Source organism: Amblyraja radiata, chromosome 14 (assembly GCF_010909765.2).
Source record: "Amblyraja radiata isolate CabotCenter1 chromosome 14, sAmbRad1.1.pri, whole genome shotgun sequence".
Lineage (NCBI taxonomy): Eukaryota > Metazoa > Chordata > Chondrichthyes > Rajiformes > Rajidae > Amblyraja > Amblyraja radiata.
In genome coordinates, this window is record NC_045969.1 from 52,726,721 (window position 1) to 52,754,602 (window position 27,882).

Consider the following 27,882-nt stretch of genomic DNA (forward strand, 5'->3'; position numbering starts at 1 on the left):
GGTAACACAGCTTTAGCATTTCCAAACCAAAGGCAACACAGCTTCAGCATTTCCAAACCAAAGGCAACACAGCTTTAGCATTTACAGACTGTAGGCAACACAGCTTTAGCATTTCCAAACCGTAGGCAACACAGCTTTAGCATTTCCAAACCAAAGGCAACACAGCTTTAGCATTTCCAAACCGTAGGCAACACAGCTTTGGCATTTCCAAACCAAAGGCAACACAGCTTTAGCATTTCCAAACCAAAGGCAACACAGCTTTAGCATTTCCAAACTATATTTTCAAACCACATTAAGGGCACTGACAGATCAGTAAAACCACTCACATTTTAGTAGACATGTGTTCAGTGTTATTCACAGCTCAGACTGAGAGACGTGACCCTCTCGCTCCCCCATCTTGCAGAGACTGACTGAGGCACTTAACCCTTCCGGCTTTTATAGTCCCTCCAGAAGGGGCGTGGCCTTCAGGAGAGAGAATCTCGACATTTTTTAAACACTAATAACTCTTTTATTTTTAATCGATGGAAAAAATCCTCTTGTCCTGCGGAACGGGAGTAAGATGACCAAAAATCACAGCCATAAATGGCAGCGTTTTTTCTAAAATCAATATACAGAACAACAGGAAGTGGTCAAGATCAGACTTTAGTAATATAAAATTAACAATTTAGATGAGGGAATTAACATCTCTAAGTTTGCGGATGACACAAAGCTGGGTGGCAGTGTGAGCTGCGAGGCGGATGCTATGAGGCTGCAGGGTGCCTTGCATAGGTTGGGTGAGTGGGCAGAAGCATGGCAGGTGCAGAATAATTATAAAAGGACCGGACAAGCTAGATGCAGGAAAAATGTTCCCAATATTGGGCGAGTCCCGAACCAGGAGCCACAGTCTTAGAATAAAGGGGAGGCCATTTAAAACTGAGGTGAGAAAAACTTTTTCACTCAGAGAGTTGTGAATTTGTGGAATTCCCTGCCACAGAATTCCCTGCCACAGTGGAGGCCAAATCACTGGATGGATTTAAGAGAGTGTTAGATAGAGCCCTAGGGGCTAGTAGAATCAAGGGATATGGGGAGAAGGCAGACACGGGTTATTGATTGGGGATGATCAGCCATGATCACAATGAATGGCGGTGCTGGCACGAAGGGCCGAATGGCCTCCTTCTGCACCTATTTTCTATGTTTATATGTTTCTATAATGGGGGTAAATGTTAGGTTATCCACTTTGGTGGCAAGAACAAGAAGGCAGATTATTATCTGAATGGTTAGAAAAAAACTGCAGATGCTGGTTTAAATCGAAAGTAGTTACAAAATGCTGGAGTAACAGCGTGTCAGGCAGCATCTCTGGAGCGAAGGAATGGGTGACCTTCTTCAAGGTCTCGACCCGAAACATCACCCATTCCTTCTCTGCAGAGATGCTGCCTGACCCGCTGAGTTACTCCAGCATTTTGTGTCTCCCATTATCTGAATAGCGTCAGATTAGGAAAAGGGGAGGTACACACCCAGGTCTCGTTGCTCATCAGTCACTGAAAGTAAGCATGCTATTACAGCAGGCAGTGAAGAAAGCTAAGGGGGTTTAATACAGACGAGTGTGAGTAGTTGGCCTTCATTGCAAGAGGATTGGAGTTTAGGAGCAAAGAGGTCCTACTTCAGTTGTACAGGGCCCTGGTGAGACCGCACCAAGCGTATTGTGTGCAATTTTGGTCTCTTAATTTGGGGAAGAACATTATTGCTATTGAGGGAGTACAGCGTAGGTTAACCAGGTTAATTCCCGGGATGGGGGGACTGTCATATGCTGAGAGAATGGAGCAGCTGACCTTGTATTCGCCGGAATTTAGAAGGATGAGAGGATATCTTATAGAAACATCTACAATTCTTCGAGGATTGGACAGGGTAGATGCAGGAAAAATGTTCCTGATGTTGGGGAGTCCAGAGCCAGGGATCACAGTTTAAGAATAAGGGGTCCATTTAGGACTGAGATGAGGAAAACATTTTCACCCAGAGAGTTGTGAATCTGGAATTCTCTGCCAGTTCATTGGATGTTTTCAAGAGAGATAGATTTAGCTCTTGGAGCTAATGGAATCAAGGGATATGGGGCAAAAGCCGGAATGTGGTACTAATTTTGTATGATCAGCCATAATCATATTGAATGGCGATGCTGGCTCGAAGGGAAGAATGGCCTACGGCTGCACCCATTTTCTATGATTCTTTGATTGTATCCAAAGGACTCTTAAATGCCACTATCATACTTGCATCTCTCCCCCCCCCCCCCCCCCCCCCCCCCCCCCCAACCTCAACTTCCAGTCTGAAGAAAGGTTTTGACTCAAACCATCACCTATTCTTTTTTCCAGAGGTTTCGGTTGAGAAAGCTTTCGGTACATTAGCCTTCATCAATCAGGGTATTCAGTGTAGAAGTGGGGATGTTATGTTACACTTGTACAGGACATTGGTGAGGCCACATTTGGAGCATTGTGATCAGTTTTGGTCATCATTCTATAGGAATTATGTCTTTTTCTTCTTGCGTATGGCATGCACAGCCTAAAGTTGTAGGACAACTTGTTCTATTTGATCTTATTTGATTGTGCACGCCGGGTTGATTGCATTCGTCGAAACAGGGCGGACCACGTGAAGGTTGCAATCTCCCACCCCATCTTTCAGCTGGAAAGAATTCAGTGCATATTTACAAGAATGTCGCAAGGACTGAGCTATAGGGAAAGGTTGAACAGGCTAGGAATTTATTCCTTGGATTGTAGGAGGTTGCATGGTGATCTTATAGAGGTGTATGAAATGGATGGTAGGATGAATGCACAAGTACTTTACCCAGAGTAGGGGAATTAAGAACCAGGTTTAAGGTTATGGGGGAAAGATTTAATAGGAACTTGAAGGGGCAACTTTGAGACACTGGGGATGGAGGGTTATGGAACAAGCTGTCAGACGAGGTAGTTGAAGCAGGTACTATAACAATAATTAAGGAACAGTCACAAAAAAAGTTGGAGTAACTCAGTGGGTCAGGGAGCATCTCTGGACAAAAGGAATAGGTGAAGTTTTGGGTTGAGACCCTTCTTCGGGTATCTGAATTAAAGACATTTGGACAGGTGCATGGATTAGAAGGGTCTAGAGGGATATTGGCCAAACATGGGTTGGAGGGATTCGCGTAGATGGGGCATAAGGTCACAAGTGATAGGAGCAGAATTAGGCCATTCAGCCCATTGAGACTACTCCTCCATTCAATCACCTCTCTCTCCTAACCTCATTCTACTGTCTTCTCCCCATAACATCTGACACCCGTACTAACCAAGAATCTATCTATCTCTGCACCTTGATCCGCTGGAAAAGTTCAGCCAAAGAGCCTGTTTCCATGCTGTATAACTCTGTGACTGCAACTGCAATTAGAGAGTCAAGGAAGGCATAGAAAGCGTCTTGATGGGTTGTGTGAATATTGGAACACGGGTGAAATTGGGCTTTGAATGGAAGGGGAGAGAGGGTTGAGGCTAGATGGGTGCATTGTATCAGGAAGGCTGTATTGTCAAGGATGCCTGTCAACCAGGGTATTCCCCTTTCCCTCCTCTATCTTCTGGGATAATTTGCATGAACTTGAAAGCTTGGATGTTCAGATTTAAGGATAACCTCTTTGTTTATATTAGCTTTCTACCACAACCAGAGAGCAGTGCTGAACTACTACCTACCTCTTTGGTGACCCTCAGACTATCCTTGATCGGACTATGCTGGCTTTACCTTGCACTAAACGTTGTTCCCATATCATAAGGTCGTTAGGTCATAAGTGATAGGAGTAGAATTAGGCCAATCGACCCATCAAGTCTACTCCGTCATTCAATCATGGCTGATCATGTATATTTACACTGTAATGGTTCGATTTTAATCTCGATGTTAGGCCCCGCTCCAAGTCATTTCACCCCGCGATTGCAGCGGGAGAGGTTGCCGTTGCGGGAGCTCCGAAAAGTGGTCTCCCACCAGGGACCTGCGAGCTCCCGATGTACCTGTCTACAGGGCCTGCGGCCGGAGCCTCTGAAGCTCCAAAGTCGTGTCGCAGCCGTGTGCCATCACAGCTCCTCCCGTTCCGAGGTCGGCCAGTTCCGCAATGGCAGGTCCGCAGGCTCAGCGACTGGAGCCCTCACGTTAGTTCCGGCCGGAGGATGCCAGCTCCACAATGTTAGGCCAAACGACAATGGAGACAATGAAAAAGTCAGGTCCCCGAACAGGGAAGAGATTAAACGGTTTCCCCCCCACCCCCCCACATACACACAGCTAAAAAAATAATAAAACTAGAATCAAAACATACATTTATCAAGACAAAAATTTAAAAAAGACAAACGGACTGCAGTCGAGCCGCTGCCGTTAGGCACCGCCACACCACTGGTAAACTGAACTATAATGAAAAGTAGGCTCCTGAATCAGTCACTTGTTTCACAACCCTTGCCCAGTCTATCACAGTCTTCTCACTTCTTAGGTATGAAGAATGAGGGATGAATGCGTCTATATGGGATAGGATGATGGGTACAATACATTAGATTGATATTAGATTGTGTTGTTAAATGGTAACTGAGGAGAACACAATTTGCATGGGCAAGTTATTTGTGAACATGGGAAGTGACAGGTGAGTAGGATTATACTGGGCAAAGTATTAAAGAGAATGGGGCGTGAAAGGAGGGCAGGATTAGACTGGGATGAGTATTAAAGAGTTTCAAGGTTCAAGGTTCATTTATTGGCATTCGATAAAAACATGCTTCCACATGAATTATGAACGAAATTTGTACTCAGGTCCAAGCAGTGTAATAGTGCAATAAGACATCAATAAAGCACAGTAAAGACATCATTAAATTCTAACATATAAAAACCTTCCACAATAAATCTAAATAATAATGAGCCTATAAATAAATAGTAAAAAGTAAAAAAGCAGCATGGTTAAAAGACAGCAACATAATAATGACCATAGCAGCAGCAGTAGCAGCAGACAGTTCACTGAGGTAGTGAGGGTTCAGTCAGTGAGGTAGGGAGTTTAAAAGTCTCACGGCCTCAGGAAACAAGCTGTCTTTAAGCCTTGTTGGTCTGGCCTTTATGCTGAGTGGGGCCCTTCACGATGTTTGAGGCTTTGCTCTTGCACCTGCTGATGTAAATGTCCTCAATGGCAGGGAGGAAGTAATTATATATATTTTTTTGTGGTAGATTTTACCTCCCTCTGCAACGCCATCCTGTCAGCAGCAGAGCAGTTTCCGTACCATTGGGGCGAGAGGAGGCAGTGGAATGAATATGGTTGGGTGGTGCATTCATCGACATGGTGATTGTGAGGGGCACAGAAGAACAGGATTAGATCATGTGATTTATTAATGGGTGCAAGAAATAAATGGAAATGGAAGTGAAAAAAATAAAATACAGCTGCAGGAAATTTAAAATAAAAGGAAATGCGTGGCATTCAACTGGAGGCGGTAGGAATATTCATGTGTAACGGATGTTGATTGAATGTACAATACAATACCTTTTATTGTCATTTGAACCTCACATGAGGTTCAAACGAAATTTGGTTTGCTTTTAATGAAGCTGACAATTAAACTGACAATTAAATGAAATGAAAATCTGCAAATGAATTACAATTAAAATGTTGACAGTCCTGGGTTTCAATATTTGGTTTTGTGCTTTTGCAGATACAGTATATGAAGTTTAAGTTCCTGATGACATTGGGTGCTGTGAATCTAAATATGGAAGAGCAAGGTTCAAAGAAGTTCACACTTCCCTTTTCCATCTTCCATTTGGGTTTCTTCATCTTGACGCTAGTAGTTTTAACCGTGATGGCTTTAAATGTTCATCAGTTGAAGGTGTGTAAGATAATGAAACACAATGTCTGTGCTGTATAACACTATGGGATATATGAAACAAGGTGACATGACGGGTATAACAATGTAATGTGTGTTATGGTTTCTTGATGCTGAAAGCTGAAAGCAACATAATTGAGTCTTTTTAAACTTGTGGAATTTTTGTTTAATCATATGAATTGGTAAGGGAATTTAAAAGTAAGTAAGTTGCAGGATATTACCGTTTCTTCTTAAACCTTCACCTCAATTCTGTGATTCTCCTTCCTTAGCAACCTAGCGTGTGGCACCTTATCAAAGGCTTTATGAAAATCTAAACAATAACTACTGACTCTCCTTTGTCTGTCCTGCTATTTACTTCTTCAAAGAATTCCAGCAAATTTGTCAGGCCAGAGCTCCCCTTCACAAAGCTATGCTGACTTCAGTCTATTTTATCTTCTACGTACTCCATAACCTCATCCTTTATAATGGACTATAATGGATATTAAACTTACCAACCTCCGAAGTCAGACTAACCGGCCTATAGTTCCCACTATTCTGCTTTGCTCTCTTGTTGTGCAGCGGAGTAATATTGGCAATTTTCCAATCATCCGGAGCCACTCCTGACTCTAGTGATTCTTGAAATATCACTATCAATGCCTCTACAATCTCTAAAGCCCTCTTTCGGAACCCTAGGGTGCCGTCTATCTGGTCCAGGTGACTTATCCACCTTCAGCCCTTTCAACTTCCCAAGCACCTTCTCCCTAGTAATAGCCACTCCACTAACTTCCACCTCCTGACTCTCTTGAATATCAGGCACGTTGCTGGTGTCTTCCACTGTGAAGACTGTTACAAAAAAGTTATTCAACTCCTCTACCATTTCTCCCGCATCATTCTCCAGCAGCCACTCTTACTCTTTATAAAAGGATAGTTATCTTACTCTTTATATAACTGATGAAACTCTTGCTATCTTCTTCCATATTATTAGTTAGCTTACCTTTGTATTTCATCTTTTCTCCCCGTATTGCCTTTTTAGTTACCTTCTGCTGCTCTTTAAAAGCCTCCCAATCCTCTGGCTTCCCACTAATCTTTGCAATGTTCAGATTCAGATTTCAGATTCAGATTCAGATTCAAACTTTATTGTCATTGTGCAGTGTACAGTACAGAGGTATGCCTTCTCTTTAAGTTTTATAATGTCCTTGACTTCCCTTGTCAGCCATGGTCACCTCATTCTCCCCCTAAAATCTTTCTTCCTCTTTGGAATGAAAAGATCCTGCATCTTTTGAATTATTCGCAGAAACTCATGCCATTGCTATTTCACCATCATCCCTGTTAGGGTCCCTTTCCAGTCATTTTTGGCCAGCTCCTACCTCACACCTCAGTGGTTCCTGCAATACCGACACATCCGATTTCACCTTCTCCTTCTCAAATTGCAGATTAAAATTAATTATGTTGTGGTCGCCACCTCCTAGTGGTTCCTTTATCTTGCGCCTTAAATATTGCTTTCTCACTGGCCCCCCAAAAGTATATGGAACGTAATTACTTCATTCAAATGAATATAAATATATAATACATAAGATTTACTTATTATATTTAAGCTTTTATGATACAATTTATTCATTTGTTGTTAAACATTACTGTGAAATATTTAAAACATTATCTTTTTCACTTCTTCCTTTTCTGCTTCTCTGTCTGTGAGAATTCTTCAATGTCTTTGGCAGCTCAGCAAGGTGACCAAGGCTGAGTATTGAATATTTTGGGTAACTTTTACTTTCTTGAACAATAAGCAAAAAGTAAATGGAACTTGTGGATTTCTGTTAATAAAGGTTGATTGCACAGTAGTGAGTAATTATCCTAACTTCGATGAAAATGATGAAAATGGAAAAGAGCAAATGGATAGCGTGAACCCTTTAGAACAGAGTATAGGTCAAGCGATAACAGGGGCTTGTAAGAAAGGTTCTGTGATAAGGATGAATGGCTTTAGTTCTCACATAGATTTCATATTTCTGTTGAAGTAAACATGGAGGGTGTTTGGGATAGATTCCAAGAACAATACATTGTAAACGAACATGGGAATTAAATATTTAATATCTGATCATATATAATGAGACCTGATTAATGATCAGTCTGAAGAAGGTTTTCGACCCGAAACGTCACCTATTCCTTCGCTGCATAGATGCTGCCTCACCCGCTGAGTTTCTCCAGCATTTTTGTCCACCATGATTATCGCTTAGTGAAGGATCACCATGGGGAAAAAAAGGATTTCACATTCATTTTGGGAGTATTAAAGTTAGTTCTAAAACATAAGTTTTAAACATATAAATTCAATTATAAAGGTGTGAAGTTCGTGGAATTTATTAGCTTTTGAGCTCACCAACTTTACTATTATATTGCATAATATTTGGAATCCAGTTCCTCATTCCTACTAAATCCTTTATTCTCTTATATTTTCTGTAGCCTTTATATGTTCACTTTCGTGAAGAAAGGGGCAAAATAATTATTTAACTTTTCTGCCACATTATTCCTTGTTAAGCCCAATTTTGGCTTCATTAGTCTTTTTCATTTTGCATATGTATAGAAGCTCTTGCAGTCTGCTTTAGTATTTCGTGTCAATACTATCTTTTTATTCTACTTGGGTTTTTTTTTTAATTGAATTTCTTGTCTTCCTTTGAGTTCGAAAATGCTGCCAATCAAGCCTGATGCTATTTCTGGCAACTTTCTTAGCCTCTTCCTTACACGTACTATGACTTTTGATTACCTACACAAGACAAATGGTCATGGCCTGTCTGATTAGTATAGGTCTCACCTGCCCCACAAATAGTTACAATGCCTCGGAAATCTAAAACATCCATCTGCTATTGCCCTATTTTTGATCATATTAGGTTTAAGTTTATTACTGTCACATGCACTGAGGTACAGTGAAAAGCTTTGTTTTGCATGTAATCCAAACAGATCATACATACTGCATAGAGATACAATGTTTAAACTCAAGTGTGACATATGGAGCAAAGGGGAAGATACAAAGTGCAGTATATAGTTCTTAGCATTATACAAGCACATGGCGCTGGAATAATCCTAAGATTACCCCCTTTTGATGTCACACTTTCTTAACCGTTATCCTTGTTGCCCAAACTCTGCATGATGGACCTCATCCTTATTTCTACCCACACTGTTGGTACTGACGTGAACCGCAACCTCTGGCTGTTTACTCTCCTCTTTCACAATGCTCTGCAACTATTCATAGAAACATAGAAACATAGAAAATAGGTGCAGGAGGAGGCCATTCGGCCCTTCGAGCCAGCACCGCCATTCATTGTTATCATGGCTGATCGTCCCCTATCAATAACCCGTGCCTGCCTTCTCCCCATATCCCTTGACTCCACTAGCCCCTAGAGCTCTATCTAACTCTCTCTTAAATCCATCCAGTGACTTGGCCTCCACTGCCCTCCGTGGCAGGGAATTCCATAAATTCACAACTCTCTGGGTGAAAAAGTTTTTTTCTCACCTCAGTCTTAAATGACCTCCCCTTTATTCTAAGACTGTGGCCCCTGGTTCTGGACTCGCCCAACATTGGGAACATTTTTCCTGCATCTAGCTTGTCCAGTCCTTCTATAATTTTATATTCAGTGGTATCCTTGCCTGGATCCTCGACTTTCTGATCTACAGATCAAAATCAGTGAGGATAGATGACAGCACCCCTGTTGCCCAGTATCCTGTCTGTTCATTCACTACTGTGTGTCCAAATTCAACTCTACCTCTATTGCCAGACTGAGGCCACACACAAACTGGAGGAGCAGCACCACAATTTTCTGAGACACAATTTTCATCATTGTTCAACTTCTATCAAGGAGAATTTATACTTCACCCTTGTTAGACCACATTTGGATTACGCAGTTGCTGCATGGGATCCATACACAAATAGAAACATTTCTTACATCAAACGTGTCCAAAGACAGGCAGCTCGATTTGTTACAAATACCTATGAGAGAGAAGCGAGTGTTACCTAACTTTGAATTCACTGGGGTGGAACCCTCTCCAAGACGGACGTAAAGCTCGCCGTTGCCCTGTTTTTACAAGATGTTAAATGGTCAGCTCAACATAGATTACCAAACCCAAACCTATTAGGAGCTGACGAGGGTATTCGATCCAATTTAAGATACCAGCTAGCAAGACAGATGTGTACAGCAATTCATTCTTCCCCCGCACAATTAAAGCATGGAATAGTCTTCACCCAACCATAGTTACCCAACCAGAAACAGATAAATTTAAGATAGCTCTCGTTCTCTAAGAACCCTTTTTTTGCTTAAGTCCACCCTCCGCCACCTCCAGTTTAAATTCCATTTGGAATATTTTGGAGATCCAAGAACCAAGAAACTGCTTGGGTAGTTCACAACCCAACAGTATGAACATTGGATTCTCCAATTTTAGGTAATGTCTTACGAACTCCCCCCCCCCCCCCAACTAAATTTCTCCCCCACCCCCTCTCTTGCCTCCATTTATTCCTTTGTGCCCCACCTGAACTCCCACCTATTTCTCTCCCTCACCCCCCTCCCCCCCACCACATTCCTCCCCCCAGCTTCACAATTCACAACTCTTCAAGCCTGTCTCACACGTAATGTTCTTATCTCTGGCCTTTGTTCCAACCATCTGTTTATCAACCCCTCTCTAATCCCCCCCCCCCCCCCCCCACCACCAGCCCGTATCGACTTACACGCTTTGACCTGCCCTTTTCTCGATTTCTTCTCCCCCCTACCCAATAAGCAGCCTGAAGAGGGGTCTCAATGCCTATCCAAGTTCTCCATGTTCAGCCATGTTGCCTGACTGCTGTTCAAGAAGGAACTGCAGATGCTGGAAAATCGAAGGTAGACAAAAATGCTGGAGAAACTCAGCGGGTGCGGGTGCGGCAGCATCTATGGAGCGAAGGAAATAGATTTCCTTCGCTCCATAGATGCTGCCGCACCCGCTGAGTTTCTCTAGCATTTTTGTCTTGCCTGACTGCTGAATTACTAAAGCACTTTGTGGTCTTTTGCATATTAGCCAGCATTTGCAGTTCTTTGTTTCTACATAAGAACAGCAGATCCTTTCTCAAAGACATTAATGGATTAGATGTGTTTTTCTGGTAGTTTCCAGGCCATTCTTACTGAAACTAATCTCTTATGCCATACTTAATTTCCTGAATTTAGATTCCCCTTACTGTGAAGATAATTTCCAAACTTCCTTGAACACTGCACTTGCATCTCACCATCCACTAAGATTCTGAACAACCTCCTCAGATTGTTTCCCATGCTTTACCTAGGATTGTAATTGTTAAGATAGGAAGATGAATCTCATGTACAATTATAGTTTTCTTTATTAATAACTCTTTACTTTTCATAGTCTGGTGGCTATGAAGCAGATGTAAAATGGAAGAAATATCCAGATCCAATGTTTAAACACAGAGAAGAACAGTTGAAGGAGGAGAATCTGACTCTTTGGACTTTCAGGCTTTTGCAATGCGGCTACCAGAATCACAGCTTCACCGCCGAGGAAAGGTCAGAGGGGACAGTCCTGATGAAAATGATCGAGTGGCCACATCCACCCAAACCTGCTGTGCCTTTTCTGAAGAGCAGCAATCCATCGCTTACTCGCTTTGTCATTTTAGATTCTGCCAAGACTTTCTACGTTGGAGATCAGTTGCAGGTGCTTCTGCGAATGCTTGACTTTGCAGGAAATACAAAGCAATATGGGGGTGACTATCTCCAGGCACGCATCCACACCCCTGAGTTAAAAGCTGGTGCAGTAGGAACAGTTGTAGATAGACAAAATGGGTTTTATTACATCAATTTTACCTTATTATGGCCAGGGAAAGTGCAAGTGTCCGTTTCCTTGGTTCATCCCAGCGAAGGGGTCCAAGCACTTGAGAGAATACGGGACGAATTCCCGGATAGAGTGTTTTTTAGAAGCACTTTCAAATCAGCAAAATCCTCGGAGACCACAGTGTGCAATCTGTGCCTGCCTCAGACACAACCACTCTGTAACTTTACTGATCTCAGGACTGGGGAGCCCTGGTTCTGTTATAAACCAAAGACGCTCCCCTGCTCTTCCCGTGTCAACCACGCAATGGGAGGTTACAAGCAGAAGCTCTTAACTGGAGAAGAAGTCAATTATTTCAGCAGGTATGACCATCATTCTCATTGAGATATTGCTATTTCTTTCTTCACATCCCTAAGCTCATTTCATGAACTCATCACACTCATGCTCATTGTGCCTTAAGGATCAATATGGTTCAATACTGTAACCAGATGCCTGATCCTGGTGCAGGGTCCTGGTGCAGGGTCTTGACCCAAAATATTGGCCATTTCCCTGCCTCCACAGATGCTGCCTGATCTGCTGAGTTCCTCCACCAGTTATTTTTTAGCCTGTTGAGCTTAGATCCATTTCAAGAATGAGAGATGGTTGATTTTGATCTGCTGTTGGTGAAATAGAAATGTAAGCTCTTTAACATAGGAGACTGCAGCACTGATTATATAGGAATTTGGTCAAGACCATGCTGGAATTGCCCTTCCATGGGCTGGGTGCAGAGAGCCTATCACACTGGCCCTTCCCACTCCACGCTCCAGGAGACTGGTGTTCATGCCAACTGAACCTTTTGCAAACGAGGACCCCCACCCCTCTCTGCCACTGACAGCCAGCAAATGGTTTTGACAGCATCTAATGCTATAAATAGTTTTCAAATATCACCAACATTGAAAGACACTCGACAACAATCGGCGTAAATAAAACATGAACATTTACAAAAATAGTTAACTTAAAACAATGTTTTAATTGTTATTTCACATGAAATATATTTTTTTGTTTAACAGAAGGAACTTATCTTCCCCTGTAACATAAATATTTGCCCTACAACCCCTACCTGAATTGAAAGATCATTGAATCCGCATCAACTCTGACCTGCTGTGTGATCGAAGTGGTGATCTTTAATCCTTTTCTTGATTAGTACGGGTGTCAGAGATTATGAGGAGAAGACAGGACACTAGGGTTAAATGAGATAGATCAGCCATGATTGAATGGCAGAGCAGACTTGTTGAATGGCCCAATTCTACTTATCACTTATGACCATAAGCATGAAATCACAGAAAGACTGGGCTCCACCTCTAGCCTCTGGGCAGCTGTGATCAAGTTATTAGTGACTGGATATGGCTTGCAGCATTATCATTGACTCCTTCCATCACTTTGGCAGAGTTAGGTAGAGTTGCAGTCTTACAGCGCCAGAGACCCGGGTTCGATTCTGACCACAGGTGCAGTCTGTATGGGCGCAGTCTGTATGTTCTCCCATTGACCATGCAGGTTTTCTCCAGGTGTTCTGGTTTCCTCCAACTTTCTAAAGATGTGCAGGTTGTAGGTTAATTGGCTTCTGTAAATTGTCCTTAATGTGTAGGATAGAACTGGTGTACATGTGATCGCTGGTTGGTGCAGACTTGGTGGGCAAAAAGGCCTGTTTCCATGCTGTATCTCTAAACTTTGTTCATGATTCACAATAAATTGATTGGGTGGTAATTACAGCAAAACACAAGGATTATCTAGCCACAAGGTACTGGAATAACTCAGCAGATCAGGCAGTATCCCTGAAGAATATGGATAGGTTACATTTTGGGTTGGGACCCTTCTTCAGACTGACCCACTGAGTTACTCCAGCACTTTTTGTAAACCAGCACCTGCAGTTCCTTGTTTTTCCAGGATTATCAAGGTTCTCTCAGACTCAGATCACTGCATAATAAACATAAAATCTTATCATCAGCATCCACCTCTATACCCACCTTTGCCGCCCTGATTGTGGCAACTCAATCGCAACTGCCGGGGTTATCCATCTCCACCTCCACATGCAGTTCCTCCGCAAATATTTGAAACATCCGTGCTCGAAACATCCGCCCATTCATGATACCTCCTGTTGCTTCCATTTATGGACCAGACTGCGCCCAGTAGCACAATTTCTCCCTTCCTGCGATGATGGACACTAACTCAGCGGGACAGGCAGCATCTCTGGATAGAAGGAATGGGTAGTTTCAGGTCATGATACATCTTCAGACCCGATTATGGTCTGATGAAGGTCCTTCCTTCTATCCAGAGATGCTGCTGCCTGGCCCGCTGAATTACCCCAGCATTTAGTGCCTATTTAGTTTTTAGTTTTAGTTTTAGCTTTAGAGATACAGCACGGAAACCAGCCTTTCGGCCCGTGCCGACCAGTGACCCCCGGACATTAACTCCATTCCTACATCTACTAGGGACAATTTTTACATTTACCCAAGCCTACAAACCTGTACGTCTTTGGAATGTGGGAGGAAACTGAAGATCTCGGAGAAAACCCACGGCGGTCACAGGGAGAACGTACAAACTCCGTACAGACAGCACCCGTAATCGGGATTGAACCCGGGACTCCTGTGCTCCATTCGCTGTAAGGCAGCAACTCTACCGCTGCTCCACTGTGACTGCCTCTATCTTCAGTGTAAACCAGCATCTGCAGTTCCTTGTTGCTCCAGTTTATCCTTTTATCTCACTAGGCAGCAGGAAGGTGCCATTCCACAGCTTATTCCCAGACAATCCCGATGCCTTCCTCCAATAAAAAAAACATATTAAAATGTTGTCCCAAAACTTTGCAATTTAAGCCTGTGCAGATGAGTATGCTTGCTTTCTTCAAAATTCAAATGAAGTGGGTCCCCACCTAAGAGAACAGTATTATTGATCAGCAGAAAGGGTGGCAAATGAAGGAGATGTTTGGTTAACTGCTAGTGGAATTAAAACCACTCCTATTGGAGAGGGATATAGACTTGACTATCATTTAGGAGATCATGGGCTGTGGCTCAGATGCTGTTATTTGTGGCTTTTATGCACAGTTACTTATGGCACAAGAGCAGGCAGGAAGATAGGGGTGTTGCCCAAATGATAAACCTTCCTCTTTTATCTCTATGCTTCTGACAAAATTAAATGTTTACTTGTTTCATTTCATGAATGCAATGGCTTAAGAGATAATAATATATTTTCAGTGGGAAAAATGTCAAGATGCCAATATTACCCAATGGTCAAGGTTATGTAATTGTAGAGCCTTCTCCTCATGCAGGTAAGAGAACGATGATTAACTGACTCACAGATTCGAGATTTGTATATATTCTTGGGGCTGCGTTAGCGAAATGTTGAGAACAGTTATTTTCTGCTGCAGATAACCTAAACTGAATTTCATGTTTTGTGTAGATTTTTTAGATTAGATTAGATTGGAAACAAATATTTTATTAATTTATTTCTTTTGGGCAACAAACATGGGACTGTACTGATATGTGTCATGGATTTACCTAGTTATATGCTGGAAAATTTCAATTTATTAAAGCCCACCTACTGTTCTAGTGCTATTCCCAAACATCGAGGCTGATACACTGTTGCAGCATGGGGGGGGATTGTTGAACGGTAGCAGATATTCACAGATACAGTTGCTCATGTTATTAAACCAAGGCTGGCTCTACTACCCGCTCTATTAGCTCAGACATCCCATGGCACATACGCAAACCAATAACACCTTTCAATATTTGTAGGACCTTGACAAATTTTCCATATTATACAGTGACTACTCTAAGTCACCACAGTGGCTGTAGATTGGGACACACTGAAAGGAACATGACATTGCAATTGAAATCTACGTCATTTCATTTACTACACCGATGCATTCAATTTGATTTTTATTGGCTTGTCCCTCCTGTTTGACATTTCATTTCATCTTTCCACAATATTTGTTTGTTTTTCAATCCAATATTCTCTTAGAATTTGTCATTACCTCAGAAAATATGATTAGATAATTAAAGAAGATAATAAATCAAAGACGTTGTATTTTAAATGTATTTCTCCTAATTTTTAGACAAAGGTCTCAGTGGCTGTCTCCCTGGCACACCATTGCATTCACCATCCGGATATTATTATAAGGATCAATGGGTATCAACAACCTGTAGCATCCAACACTTTGACTCTCCAGCAAGAGTTACCAACTGTCTTCGTAGGAAAAAAATTTATATTTTTGGAGATTCCACCATACGCCAGTGGTTTGAATATTTGATATATTTTGTACCAGGTTAGGTTTACCCATTTCTCATTATGCATTATCGTGTAATTTGTTTGTGGCATTATATTCATTCCCATTCATAATCAATTTTGTGTTATTTTCATGCAATTTATACTTCCTTGCAAGTGAATATTTTTTGCTTCTTGAAGATGAATAGGTTTCAATTTCTACACAACACATCAAAATGATAAGAACATGTGCAATTATAGAGTCATTGTCATACAGCATGGAAACAGGCTTTTAGGCCCAACTTGCCCATGCCGACCAAGATGCCCCATCTGTGCTAGTCCTACCTGCACACATTTGGCCTATATCCCTCAAAACCTTTCCCATCTATGTACATGAGCAAATGTCTTTTAAATGTTGTTATAGTACACGTCTCAACTATCTCATTGGGCAGTTCCTTCCACATTCCCACCACCATTTATCTAATTGTCCAAGCTTCCTTACTCTCATTTGCCTTGCCCTTCACTCTAATAGGAACATGCATGCGCTGACCTCTTGTCATCACACTTTTACAAACATGTGATGCTGGCTCGAAGGGCCAAATGGCCTCCTCCTGCACCTATTTTCTATGCTTATGTTTCCCTCCCACTCTCTGGTAGTTCCTTTGCCTGCAAACTGCCTACTCCAATCAACTTGAGCAAGTTCCTGTCTAATACCATTAAAGTTGGCCTTGCACCAATTAAGAAACTTGAACTTGTGGCCCTCACCTTGTCTTTATCCCAAGCTATTTTAAAGCTAATAGAACAGTGGTCATTGATCCCAAGAACATTCCTGAACACATTTGCCAAATTCCACCCCAACTAAGCCCTTGACACTACGACAGTCCCAGTCTATATTGGGAAAGTTAAAATTCCCTACTTTGACAATTCTATTAGTCTTGCAGCTGCCTGCAATCTCCTGGCATCTTCTAATTCCCTTTGACTATTTGGGAGCCTGTCATACAAGGGAAGCTAACTGCATGGAAACAGGCCATTCAGCCCAATTTGCCACAGTTACCTAACCGAGGTAATGCCACCTGTCTGCACCCTCCAAACATTTCCTATCCACGTCTAAAGGTCCTTTTTAACTATCTTAATTATACCAGCCTCTGCTACTTCCTCTGGCAGCTTATTCCAAATACCCACCATGCCCAGTGTGAAACCCCCTAAGTTCCTATTAAATCTTTCAGCCTCGCATATTAAACCTATGAGTTTCAGACTCCCCGATCAGGGAGAAAGACAGTGGCTATTCACTTTATCTATGCCCCATGCGATTCATGTGCGGAAACAGCTCAATCATAACAGCTCTCATGAGGCTTCAACTGAAATATTCTCTGCAGAGAAAGGATACACTTGCATTAGAAGAAATGTAACAGTGGTTTACAGTACCAGACTGATTCCTGGGATAGTAGGTTTGACAGAAAAAAAGTGAGAGTAAATCATAACGTCATTAGGTCATAAGTGATATGAGTAGAATGAGGTCATTCAGCCCATCAAGTCTACTCTGCCATTCAATCATGGCTGATCTATCTCTCCCTCCTAGCCCCATTCTCCTGCTTTCTCCCCATAACCTCTGACACCTGTACTAATCAAAAGTCTATCTATATCTGTGTTAGAAATATCCACCGACAGCCTCCACAGCCTTCTGTGGCAAAGTATTCCATATAAAGAAGTTGATTAGGTCTGTGCTTTCCTGAGTTCAATCGAATGCATGGTGATTGCATTAAAACATACAAATTCCTTAAGGGACTTTCAGGGTAATTGTTCTGTGGTTGAAGTGTCTACCACCAAGAGTCACTGTCTCAAAATAAGATGTTGGCCATTTAGGACAGAAATGAGAAGGAATGTCATTCCCTAGAAGGTAAGCTTTCCCTAGAGTTCACCAATGATCTTATTAAAGGAGAAAATAGGAAGGTAGGGCTGAATAGCCGAATGCTGCTCTCGCTTATAATGGGACTTTTTCTTCTCTTCTTCCTCCTTGCAGAAGTTTGACTGGCTCAATTTCTCAGCTACAACAGAATACTGTAGCGAGAAGGTTTCTAAACTGCTCCAGGAGTGTGGAATGGACTTACATGACCATTTTTCTATGGATCAACCGCAGCCCGAACATTGGGGCAGTATTTGCAGGACAGAGAGTAGAAACAAAGACTGCTGATGATGGTTACTACACAAAGGGACACAAAGTACTGGAGTAACTCAGCAGATCAGGGGACGTTTTGGGTCGAAACCCTAGGTTAGGTGGTGACGTTTGAGATCGAGACCCATTTTGAGACTAAAGAAGGGTCTTGATGCAAAACATCACCTGTCCTTGTTCTCCAGAGATGCTGCCTGACCTGTTGAGTTATTCCAGGACTTTGCGTCCAAATGCAGGGCAGAGTTTCTCTCCTTAGAATTATGCTCACAACAGCCAAATAATCAATTTTCTATGAAATGAAGTATAATCTTATTTAATGACATAGGGACCAAGTGGCTCATTCCAGCTTCAATTTATTATAGGCTTTATTTCCAAATTCGAACAATAGTGGCAAAGAGGTCCAGGTCCTCACTGGGGCACGGTCCTTCGTCATCACTGAGGAGGCACAAATAATAACGGAACAGTGAAAGGCCTGGATAGTGTGGATGTTTCCACTAGTGGGAGCATCTAGGACCAGAGGTTATAACCTCAGAATAACAGGATGAACCTTTAGAAAGGAGATGAGAGGGAATTTATTTAGTCAGAGGGTAGTGAATCTGTGCCATTCATTGCCACAGACGGCTGTGGAGACCAAGTCAGTGGTTATTTTTAAAGCGGAGATTAACAGATTCTTGATTAGTATGGTTGTTGGGGTTATGGGGGGAAGACAGGAGAATGGGATTGAGAGGGAAGGGTAGATCAACCATGATTGAATGACAGAGTAGACCTAATTCTGCCCTAGAACTTATGAATAAGGGGTCTTTGAATCTGTTTTGACATTGAAACAATTTAAGGAGAGATGCCTTTCGGCTCTGAGAACGACTGTGTGTTTCGGATGAGAGAAGTAGCAATCTGTTTCCTTACAATGGAAGGAGGTTAATCTCTGTCCGACCAACAGAAATGGACAAATCAACATTGAGGGGAATTATGGATGAAACTTGCATCTCATCCCCAGTATGCTGGTAAAACAGCAGACACTACCTCACTAAAAATCATTGCCCTAACCACAAACACTTTCCAAGATCATTACTCTGTTAAATATCATAAAAATAGCCTATCCAATAACAATTTGGGACCAGCAAACAGCAACCATTAAACATGATGATTTGTGCCAAAGGAAAAAGTAATCTTATAGGAACAAAATATTATTATCTGTAGTAAGAAAGAGCTGCAGATGCTGGTAAAATTGACAGTTGTCACAAAATGCTGGAATAACTCAGCAGGTGAGACAGCATCTCTGGAGAGGAATGGGTGACATTTCGGGCTGAGACCCTTCTTCAGACTGATATCTGTAATATCTGTAACTCTTTTCCTTGACCAACAAATTTAGCCGCTGTTGTGTTTCATTTAATTCTACTTTTGATAACTAAAATCTTGACTACCAGTTTTTATTCCTTGTCTGAAGAAGGATCTCTACCCGAAACGTCACCCATTCCTTCTCTCCACAGATGCTGCCTGTCCCGTTGAGTTACTCCAGCTTTTTGCGTCTATCTTTGGTTTAAACCAGCATCTGCAGTTCCTTCCTACACATTTATTCCTTTGATGCTATTTGCCCTAATTATATTTTCTTCTCTACTTTACGTTAATCTTTACAAGTTTGCAATGTAGTCAGTGATTGAATATCTGGTGTGGAGCGGGTTAAGTATAAATCACTTGGAATATAAGGTAGTCACTGGCTGTATATGGCTTTTTTTTGCCAGTAGTCCAGTCTTGTCCACACAGTGGCGATGGTGGTCTTGGGTTTGTCCTAGTCTTCCTCAAACCTGCAAAAGGGGAACACAACCAGGCGGGAGGCATCCCACATTATCATCCTTCCTCTCCTTTCTTCTTCATCCTCCTTTTTTCTCCTGCTTCTTCTCTCATCCTCTCCCTTCTCCCAGTCTGCAGAAGCCTTGGAGTCAACAAAAAAGTCCCAATGGGGAGAAAATAATCACTCTTCTGAAATTTTAGAGAGTGCCAAATGCGTATAATTTGAGCAGTTGGTCCCAAGGGCCTGTTTCCATGCAATATGACTCCTCCACAGCCTCCAGCTAGTTTTTGACAATGATATCCGCGCCATACTTTTTCATCTCTTTACTTGGATCCATTATGGGCAATCACACCACAACTAGAATACCTCCAGCAATGCAAACTCTCATTCCGCACCACATTTACAATCATGCAACCTTTTATAAATTACCATTGTTCTTCGTCAGCAACGTGAAGGATGTTCCCGACATTCTCGGAGGAGGTGAACTAAAAGTTCAACATCTCTGCTTCAGACCAACCTGTGCACCAGCACTTTCAGACACTTCACTTCTGGACATGGAATGAGAGATGTGGTTCTATCTTGGCACAATCAGCTTAAGGATATGCTAATATTTAATTTTAGTTATTACCTACCAAATTATGACTCAAAATTGTTTAAATCGTTTTCTTTTTTAGGCCTGAGAAAGTTTGATCTGGGCAATTCAATGCAAACTGGACCGCATCTTGCTCTGGATGTGGACAACACAATCAAGATAGATTATTTTGCACATGGGAAACCCATCCGCATCCAGCCCATATCAAGTCAGAACCTGCCATTCATTGCAAATAAATTGGATGACATTAATGGAGGGAAGGACACAGTTATAGCCATCACCATCTGGTGCCATTTCAACACTTTTCCAGTGGAATCTTACATCCGAAGGTTGCAGAACATCCGGCAGTCAGTTCTACGCTTGCTCAACAGAAGTCCCGATACAGTGATTGTGATAAAAACTGCCAACGTCCAGGCCCTTCCAAAAGACGTCAGCCTCTACAACAGTGACTGGTTCTCCTACCAACTTGATTTAGTGATGCGAAGAATGTTCCAGGGCGTCAAAGTGGCCTTTGTGGATGCATGGGAGATGACTATAGCCCATTACCTGCCACATGCCCTGCACCCCAAACAAATCATTATCAAGAATGAGGTCGATATGTTTCTCTCGTACGTGTGTCCTTAGAAAAAGGAAGAAATGCTTAATTACGTCTGTCCCAACAATCATGAGAATCATGTAAAAAGAAATGGCGGCGGCGCGACCGACGTCGCAGCGGCCTCTGCAGTCTGTCTGTGTATTTTTTATTTTTTTGTCCTGTTGAGGGTTTAGTTTGTAGTGGGTTTTTAAATGTGTATGTGTGGGGGGTGGGGGGTGGGTGGGGGAAACTTTTAAATCTCTTCCCTGCATGGAGACCCGACCTTTTCCCTGTCGGGTCTCCGTTGCCGTTGGGGCCTAGCGCCGTGGAGCGGCCTCGAACCGGAGCGACCTGGGGGCTGAAGTCACGGAGCCTGTGGAGCTGGGGAGCTGCGGACCTACCTCCGTGGAGCTGTGGAGCTGTGGAGCTGTGGATCTGTGGAGCTGTGGAGCTGTGGAGCTGTGGAGCTGTGGAGCTGTGGAGCTGTGGACCTACGGACCTACGGACCTACCTCCGTGGAGCTAGCCAGTTTCGGAGCGTGGAGAGCTGCGGGGGCGAGCTGCTGCGACCCGACTCCGGTGGATGGTGACACCGCGAGCTCGCGGGTCCCCGGTGGGAGATTGCTTTGCGGGTCACCGGCAACGGCGACTTCTCCCGCCCGAATTGCGGGGTTGAGAGTGACCTGGAGCGGGGCCTTACAACGCCCGGTGCGGCTGTAAATTGCCACGGACTTGCTAGCGCCCGCCGGGGGCTCCAACACCAAGACCCGGGGCAGGGCCCTACATCGCCCGGCGTGGCTTTGAGTGGCCGCGGACTTGCTAGCGCCCGCCGGGGGTTTTGACCTCGACTTCGGGAGAGGAATGGAGAGCAGGGGAGAGACAAGTTTTGCCTTCCATCACAGTGAGGAGGAGATTCACTGTGATGGATGTTTGTGTAAATTGTGTTGGTGTGTGTCTTGGTTCTTTTCTTGTATGGCTGCAGAAACCAAATTTCGTTTGAACCTCATGTGAGGTTCAAATGACAAATAAAAGGTATTGTATTGTATTGGAAAGATTTTACATAAAATAAATTAGTGGCACTGGGCTTTTTTTTAATTAAACATAAAATATTGTGATCTCAGTCTGTTCTGATTTTAAAATTAGTTGTATATAAGATATGTGGATCATGATTTAAGTATAAATCACTTGGGGGAAAAAATGTACAAATTTAATTAAATTAAATCAAATTAACATATATATCATGACTGGAGTGAGAAACATTGTTATTTTATATTGTACACATAACTTATTTTCATTCCTGTTCTGAAGGTGTACCCTTTTCCTGATATAGATACCCATGAATGTTATCCGCAGTTATACCTTGTGTTACATGTGAGTGAAAATATCTGCACTGAATTTGACCCATGCTTTATCATCGCAGTGCAGAATGGGTACAGAATTCCAATGTATTCTTCCAAAATATATCTCTACATGATTGCAGAGCTCACCCACTCCATGACACACTGGTCAACTTGAGGAGTACCTTAAGCAACAGACTGGTTCCACCAAGATGCAGCACAGAACGCCACAGGAGATCCTTCTTCCCTGTGGCTATCAAACTGTACACCTCCTCCCCCTTCAGTCACGGGGTAGACTGAGACTGTCTCCCCTCCCCCCCCTTGTCACTTTCGTTTTATGTTTTATGTATCTTGTGTTTTATGATTGTTGACAGATCAAATTCCCTCCTGGGATAAATAAAGTGCTATCATATTGTATCGTATAGAATCCACAAACCTGACTGTCCTGGGAGACCCATTGTCTCTGCCAGATCGTGCCCTACCGAATTTATTTCCACATACCTCGACTCCATCCTATCCCTCCTGGTTAAATCCCTCCCTACCTATGTTCAAGATACATCAGACACTCTCCGTCGTCTCCGACAATTCCTTTCTCTAGGCCCCCATCCCCTCATCTTCACCATGGACGTCCAGTCACTCTACACCTCCATCCCCCACCAGGAGGGTCTCAAAATCCTCCGTTTCTTCCTCGTCCGCAGAATCATCCAATCCCCGTCTACAGATACTCTCCTCCGCCTAGCGGAGCTGGTCCTTACCCTCAATAACCCCGTTTGACTCCTCCCATTTCCTCCAAATACAAGGCGTAGCTATGGGCACGTGCATGGGCCCCAGCTATGCCTGCCTCTTTGTAGGATATGTCGAACAATCCTTGTTCGAGACTTACCAGGGCCCTATCCCTGACATCTAGAAACATAGAAAATAGGTGCAGGAGTAGGCCATTCGGCCCTTCAAGCCTGCACCGCCATTCGATATGATCATGGCTCCGCTACATCGGCGACTGCATTGGTGCTACCTCCTGCACCCACACACAACTCACTGACTTCATCCATTTCACAACTAACTTCCATCCAGCACTCAAATACACCTGGACCATTTCCACATTTCCCTACCATTTCTTGACCTCACTATCTCCATCGCAGGAGATAGACTTCTGTCCATCATCCACTATAAACTCACTGACTCCCATGGCTATCTTGACTACACTTCCTCCCACCCTGCTTCCTGTAAGGACTCCATCCCCTACTCCCAATTCCTCAGTCTACGCTGCATCTGCTCCCAGGATGAGGTATTCCACACCAGGGCATCAGAAATATCCTAATTCTTCAGGGAACAGGGGGTTCCCCTCCTCCACTATAGATGAGGCTCGCACCAGGGTCTCTTCACTATCCCGTAACACTACTCTCTTTCACCATCCACACACTTGTAACAAGGGCAGAGTCCCTCTAGTACTCATCTTCCACCCTACTAGCTGTCACATACAACAAATAGTCCTCCCTCATTTTCACCACCTCCAATGTGACCCCACCACTCGCCACATCTTCCCATCTCCCCCCCCCCCCCTGTCTGCTTTCCACAAAGACCGCTCCCTCCGTAACACCCTGGTCAATTCTTCCCATACCACCCCCTCCCCGGGCACTTTCCCCTGTAACCGCAAGAGATGTTACACTTGTCGCTTTACCTCCCCCCTCGACTCCATTTGAGGACCCAAGCAGTGGTTCCAGGTGTGACAGAGGTTCACCTGCACTTCCTCCAACCTCATCTATTGCATCCGCTGCTCTAGATGTCAGCTGATCTACATCTGTGAGACCAAGCGTAGGCTTGGCGATCGCTTCGCCGAACACCTCCGCACGGTCCGCATTAACCAACCTGATCTCCCGGTGACTCAGCACTTCATCTCCCCCTCCCATTCCGAATCCGACCTTTCTGTCCTGGGCCTCCTCCATGGCCAGAGTGAACACCACCGGAAATTGGAGGAGCAGCACCTCATATTCCACTTGGGCAGTTTACACCCCAACGGCATGAACATTGACTTTTCTAATTTCCGGTAGCCCTTGCTGTCTCCTCCCCTTCTCAGCTCTCCCTCAGCCCTCTGGCTCTTCCGCTTCCTTTCTTCTTCTGTTGAAATTAGTTCCTCTGTCACTGTTTATACCCATCGGTATCCCGAATCTAGATATTATTTCTTCCATTCAAATATTGACCACCTTCCATGCATCATCCCTCCTTGTGGGGGTGTCCTTCCACTCATCTGGAGAACATATCAACTACGACCAGAATGTACTTAAAACCCTTTGCGGCGGGCATATGTCCAAAATCAATTTGCAAATTCTCAAAAGGCATTCCAGGTTGTGGTAGGGGAGCAAATTTTGCAGGCTTCTTCCCTCTATCATTTTGTTGACACACCAGACATGTTCTTGCAACCTTATCAATTATGACTGATATAGCTGATGCATACCATTGCTGGGACAATGCATGTGCCATCCAGTTTGTGAGATATAAATGTGTGCGCTCACAATCACAAATGCCAGAGACAAAGTCGTGGAAACAAGAAACTCCTTTATTTACGAGTCTGCAGCCCCTGGGTGTCTCTCCAACCGAGACACACCGAGGATGGAGATGCCCTCCACTTTTATTCATTTCAGTTTACAATTGTCACACCCTTTTCCTCCCCTTCGGGCTCCTTCCAATCAGAGCACTAAGGTTTACAATACAATACAATACAATACAATACAATACAATTCAATTTATTGTCATTTGGACCCCTTGAGGTCCAAACGAAATGCCGTTTCTGCAGCCATACATTACAAACAAATAGACCCAAGACACAACATAATTTACATAAACATCCATCACATTGCTGTGATGGAAGGCCAAAAAAACTTCTCTCTCCACTGCACTCCCCCCCCCCCCCCCCCCCCCCCCGATGTCAGAGTCAAAGTCAAATTACATTCCCACGAGAACGTCTCGGAACGCCTCTCGATGTCAAAGTTAACTCCTACATCATGCATCGCATGTGCATTTAAATGAGGCATCTTGTCATAGTGGGTGTTGTCTTCATAGTCATGTTTCTCATTACGCATGCGTGATACAGAGTATCTCCTGCCCTTTCCTCCAGTTCTCGTAAAGGTTTCTGCCGGACTGGTTATCTGTTAATTCTCAACCTTGAAAGAAACGACCTGTTCTTCTGTTGTTACTATCTAGCCTAGCGCATTTCTGATGTCTGTGCTGAAAGCTCACTATTATTCTACCTCAGCTATATTTTTTTTTAGTCTTAGTCTAAATCAACTATCCCTATTAACCCTTTCCTCACTATCCACCCATTTTCTTTTGCTACGCAATTTTTGATTTATACTATTTCTTCCTTCTCTAGTGCTAGCAGCACACTCTTCGCCTCCCTATCCTCCTCTCGCTGGTCATACTGTGTTCTGAAGGCCAATTCGATAGACAGGGAGGTGAGACCTGCTAGGGCTCTTGACACTGACCCATCCGGAGCAGTGTTGTTGGGGATGAAGGTGCAACATTGTTCCCCAAACATTATACACACCCCTCCCTTCTCAGCCATTAGCATGCCCAAGGCCATGCGATTTTGCCAGGCCATTAGGCTGGTAGCTGTCAGTTGTTCCGCTAATCCTTCAACTGCATCTCGAGTGTAATTTATAAAGCGTTGTTGATTGCAGTATAAGTAGTTGATCCAGTCCACATTTACTTACAGTGATTACCATCATTAGCACAAGTGCCAAGCACTGCATTTTATCTCTTATTTCAATCGCTCTTTTTCAAAGATCAGTCAGTGGTTTCTTTCCCTGTCTTACTGTCCACTCCTCCTCAGCCGGAGGTTCCACCGGTCCCTTTATTCGCACTGCGTGTGTCCACCCTTTTTCTTTTGTCCGCACTGCTGTTTCCGTGGTCAACAGGGTTGCAACTTTTCTTCCTTCCACGATTTTACAAGATCCCAGTCCCCCGCTTTCACAGAATGGATTGGAAAGTCAAGATGGGGACTCTGTGCCAGCAGCCCCTTGGTTTTTAATTCTGTAATAGAACGAGATACTGCCAGTAAATAGTTCCTTAAGAAAACATCACTACCCTCTATGGTGGGTATTCCTTCTATCTTTCCCAAATAATAAAGACCTAACTTGTTCAACCTTTCTCTGTATCTTAGTTGCTGAAACCCAGTCAACATTCCAATTGATCTCCTCTGTACTCTCCCTATTTTGTTGACCTTTTTCCTATAATTATGCCTATCAAAATTATACACCATACTCCACAATTGACCTCACCAATACCTTGTACAATTTAACATTACAACCCAACTTCTATACACAATGCTCTGATTTATAAAGGCCAACACACCAAAATCTTTCTTTACCATCCTATCTACATGAGATTCCACCTTCAGGGAACTATGCACAGTTATTCCTAGATCCCTCTGTTCAACTTCATTCCTCAATTCACAATCATTTACCATGTACGTCCAATTTTGATTTGTCCTGCCAAGATGTATCACCTCACACTTATCAACATTAAACCCATCTGTCATGTTTCAACCCACTCTTCCAAATGACCTAAATCTCTCTGTACACTTTTAAAATCTACTTCATTATTCACAACACCACCTATCTTAGTATCATCTACATACTTATTAATCTATTTTATCACATCAGAATCCAGATTATTGATTCACATGACAAACAACAGTGGACCCAACACACATCCCCGAGGTACCCCTCTAGTCACTGACCTCCAACCTGACAAACATCCATCCACCATTGCTCTCTGACATCTCCCATACAGCCACTTTTTAATCCATCTTGCAATTCCTTACTAACCCCTTCTTAACCAACCTTATTTCCTTATTGAAACTTGTCAAAGGCCTTACTAAAGCTCATCTAGACAACATCCACCACTTTAACCTCATCAATTTCCCTAATAACCTTTTCAAAAAAAATCAAGATTAGTCAAACATCACAATCACAAATCCATGCTAATTCTTCCTAATCCTACCCTATTTATCCAAATTCCTATATATTGTCTTTAGTATCCTTTCCATTATTTTTCCCACCACTGATGTCAAACAACGTTCTTGTTAAAACTCTACTCTTTTCTCACACCTTTGTCCTCCGGTTTACTTACCTCAGGGCTATTATCTATTCGTAACTGCGGGACAGCCCTCATGTAATTATTGAAATGGTACTAGGTAGATCAACCTTCTAAACGAACATCGGTCGGTGATTTAGAAAACTCATACATACACCTTGTCTTCAGGTTTAAAGGGTCCTTCCTCCTGGTCCACCTCCGACAGCTTTTACTTTACCTGTTCATAAATAGACTTGTATATCATAATTAACTGTTTCATATACTTTTTAAATTCTATCTTTAACTGTTCCAAACTCGGTTCCTTGTAGGGACCTCTCCATTGTGCCACCTGCTGGTTAGTTTGCATGCAACATCTCTTCAGTGCCAATGGCAGGGCATCGATTCAATTCAACTTTGTAATTACACAAATCTTATTTATATTAACCTTCAATGTTCCATTTATTCTTTTCACCATGCTTGTGACTGCAGCTGTTACACACCCAAATGTGTATTTTACTCTAAGGGCC

At 43.0% G+C, this 27,882-nt stretch overlaps 1 protein-coding gene across 2 annotated transcripts in view; it reads left to right on the forward strand.

Annotated features, from left to right (window-relative positions):
• LOC116980776 (NXPE family member 3-like) overlaps positions 1–22,127 on the forward strand; it is a 37,280-nt gene extending 15,153 nt beyond the window's left edge. The window contains exons 2-7 of one of the 2 annotated variants that reach the window (XM_033033358.1): positions 5,652–5,822; positions 11,172–11,950; positions 14,816–14,889; positions 15,676–15,885; positions 20,458–21,061; positions 21,995–22,127. In XM_033033358.1, the coding sequence (XP_032889249.1) occupies positions 5,652–5,822; positions 11,172–11,950; positions 14,816–14,889; positions 15,676–15,885; positions 20,458–20,999 (1,776 nt within the window). In that variant the 3' untranslated portion in view covers positions 21,000–21,061; positions 21,995–22,127. Of the gene's footprint in view, positions 1–5,651; positions 5,823–7,371; positions 7,556–11,171; positions 11,951–14,815; positions 14,890–15,675; positions 15,886–20,457; positions 21,062–21,994 lie in introns of those variants that run through there. The other variant, XM_033033359.1, reaches the window with a different exon arrangement.
• Positions 22,128–27,882: the final 5,755 nt, after the last annotated feature.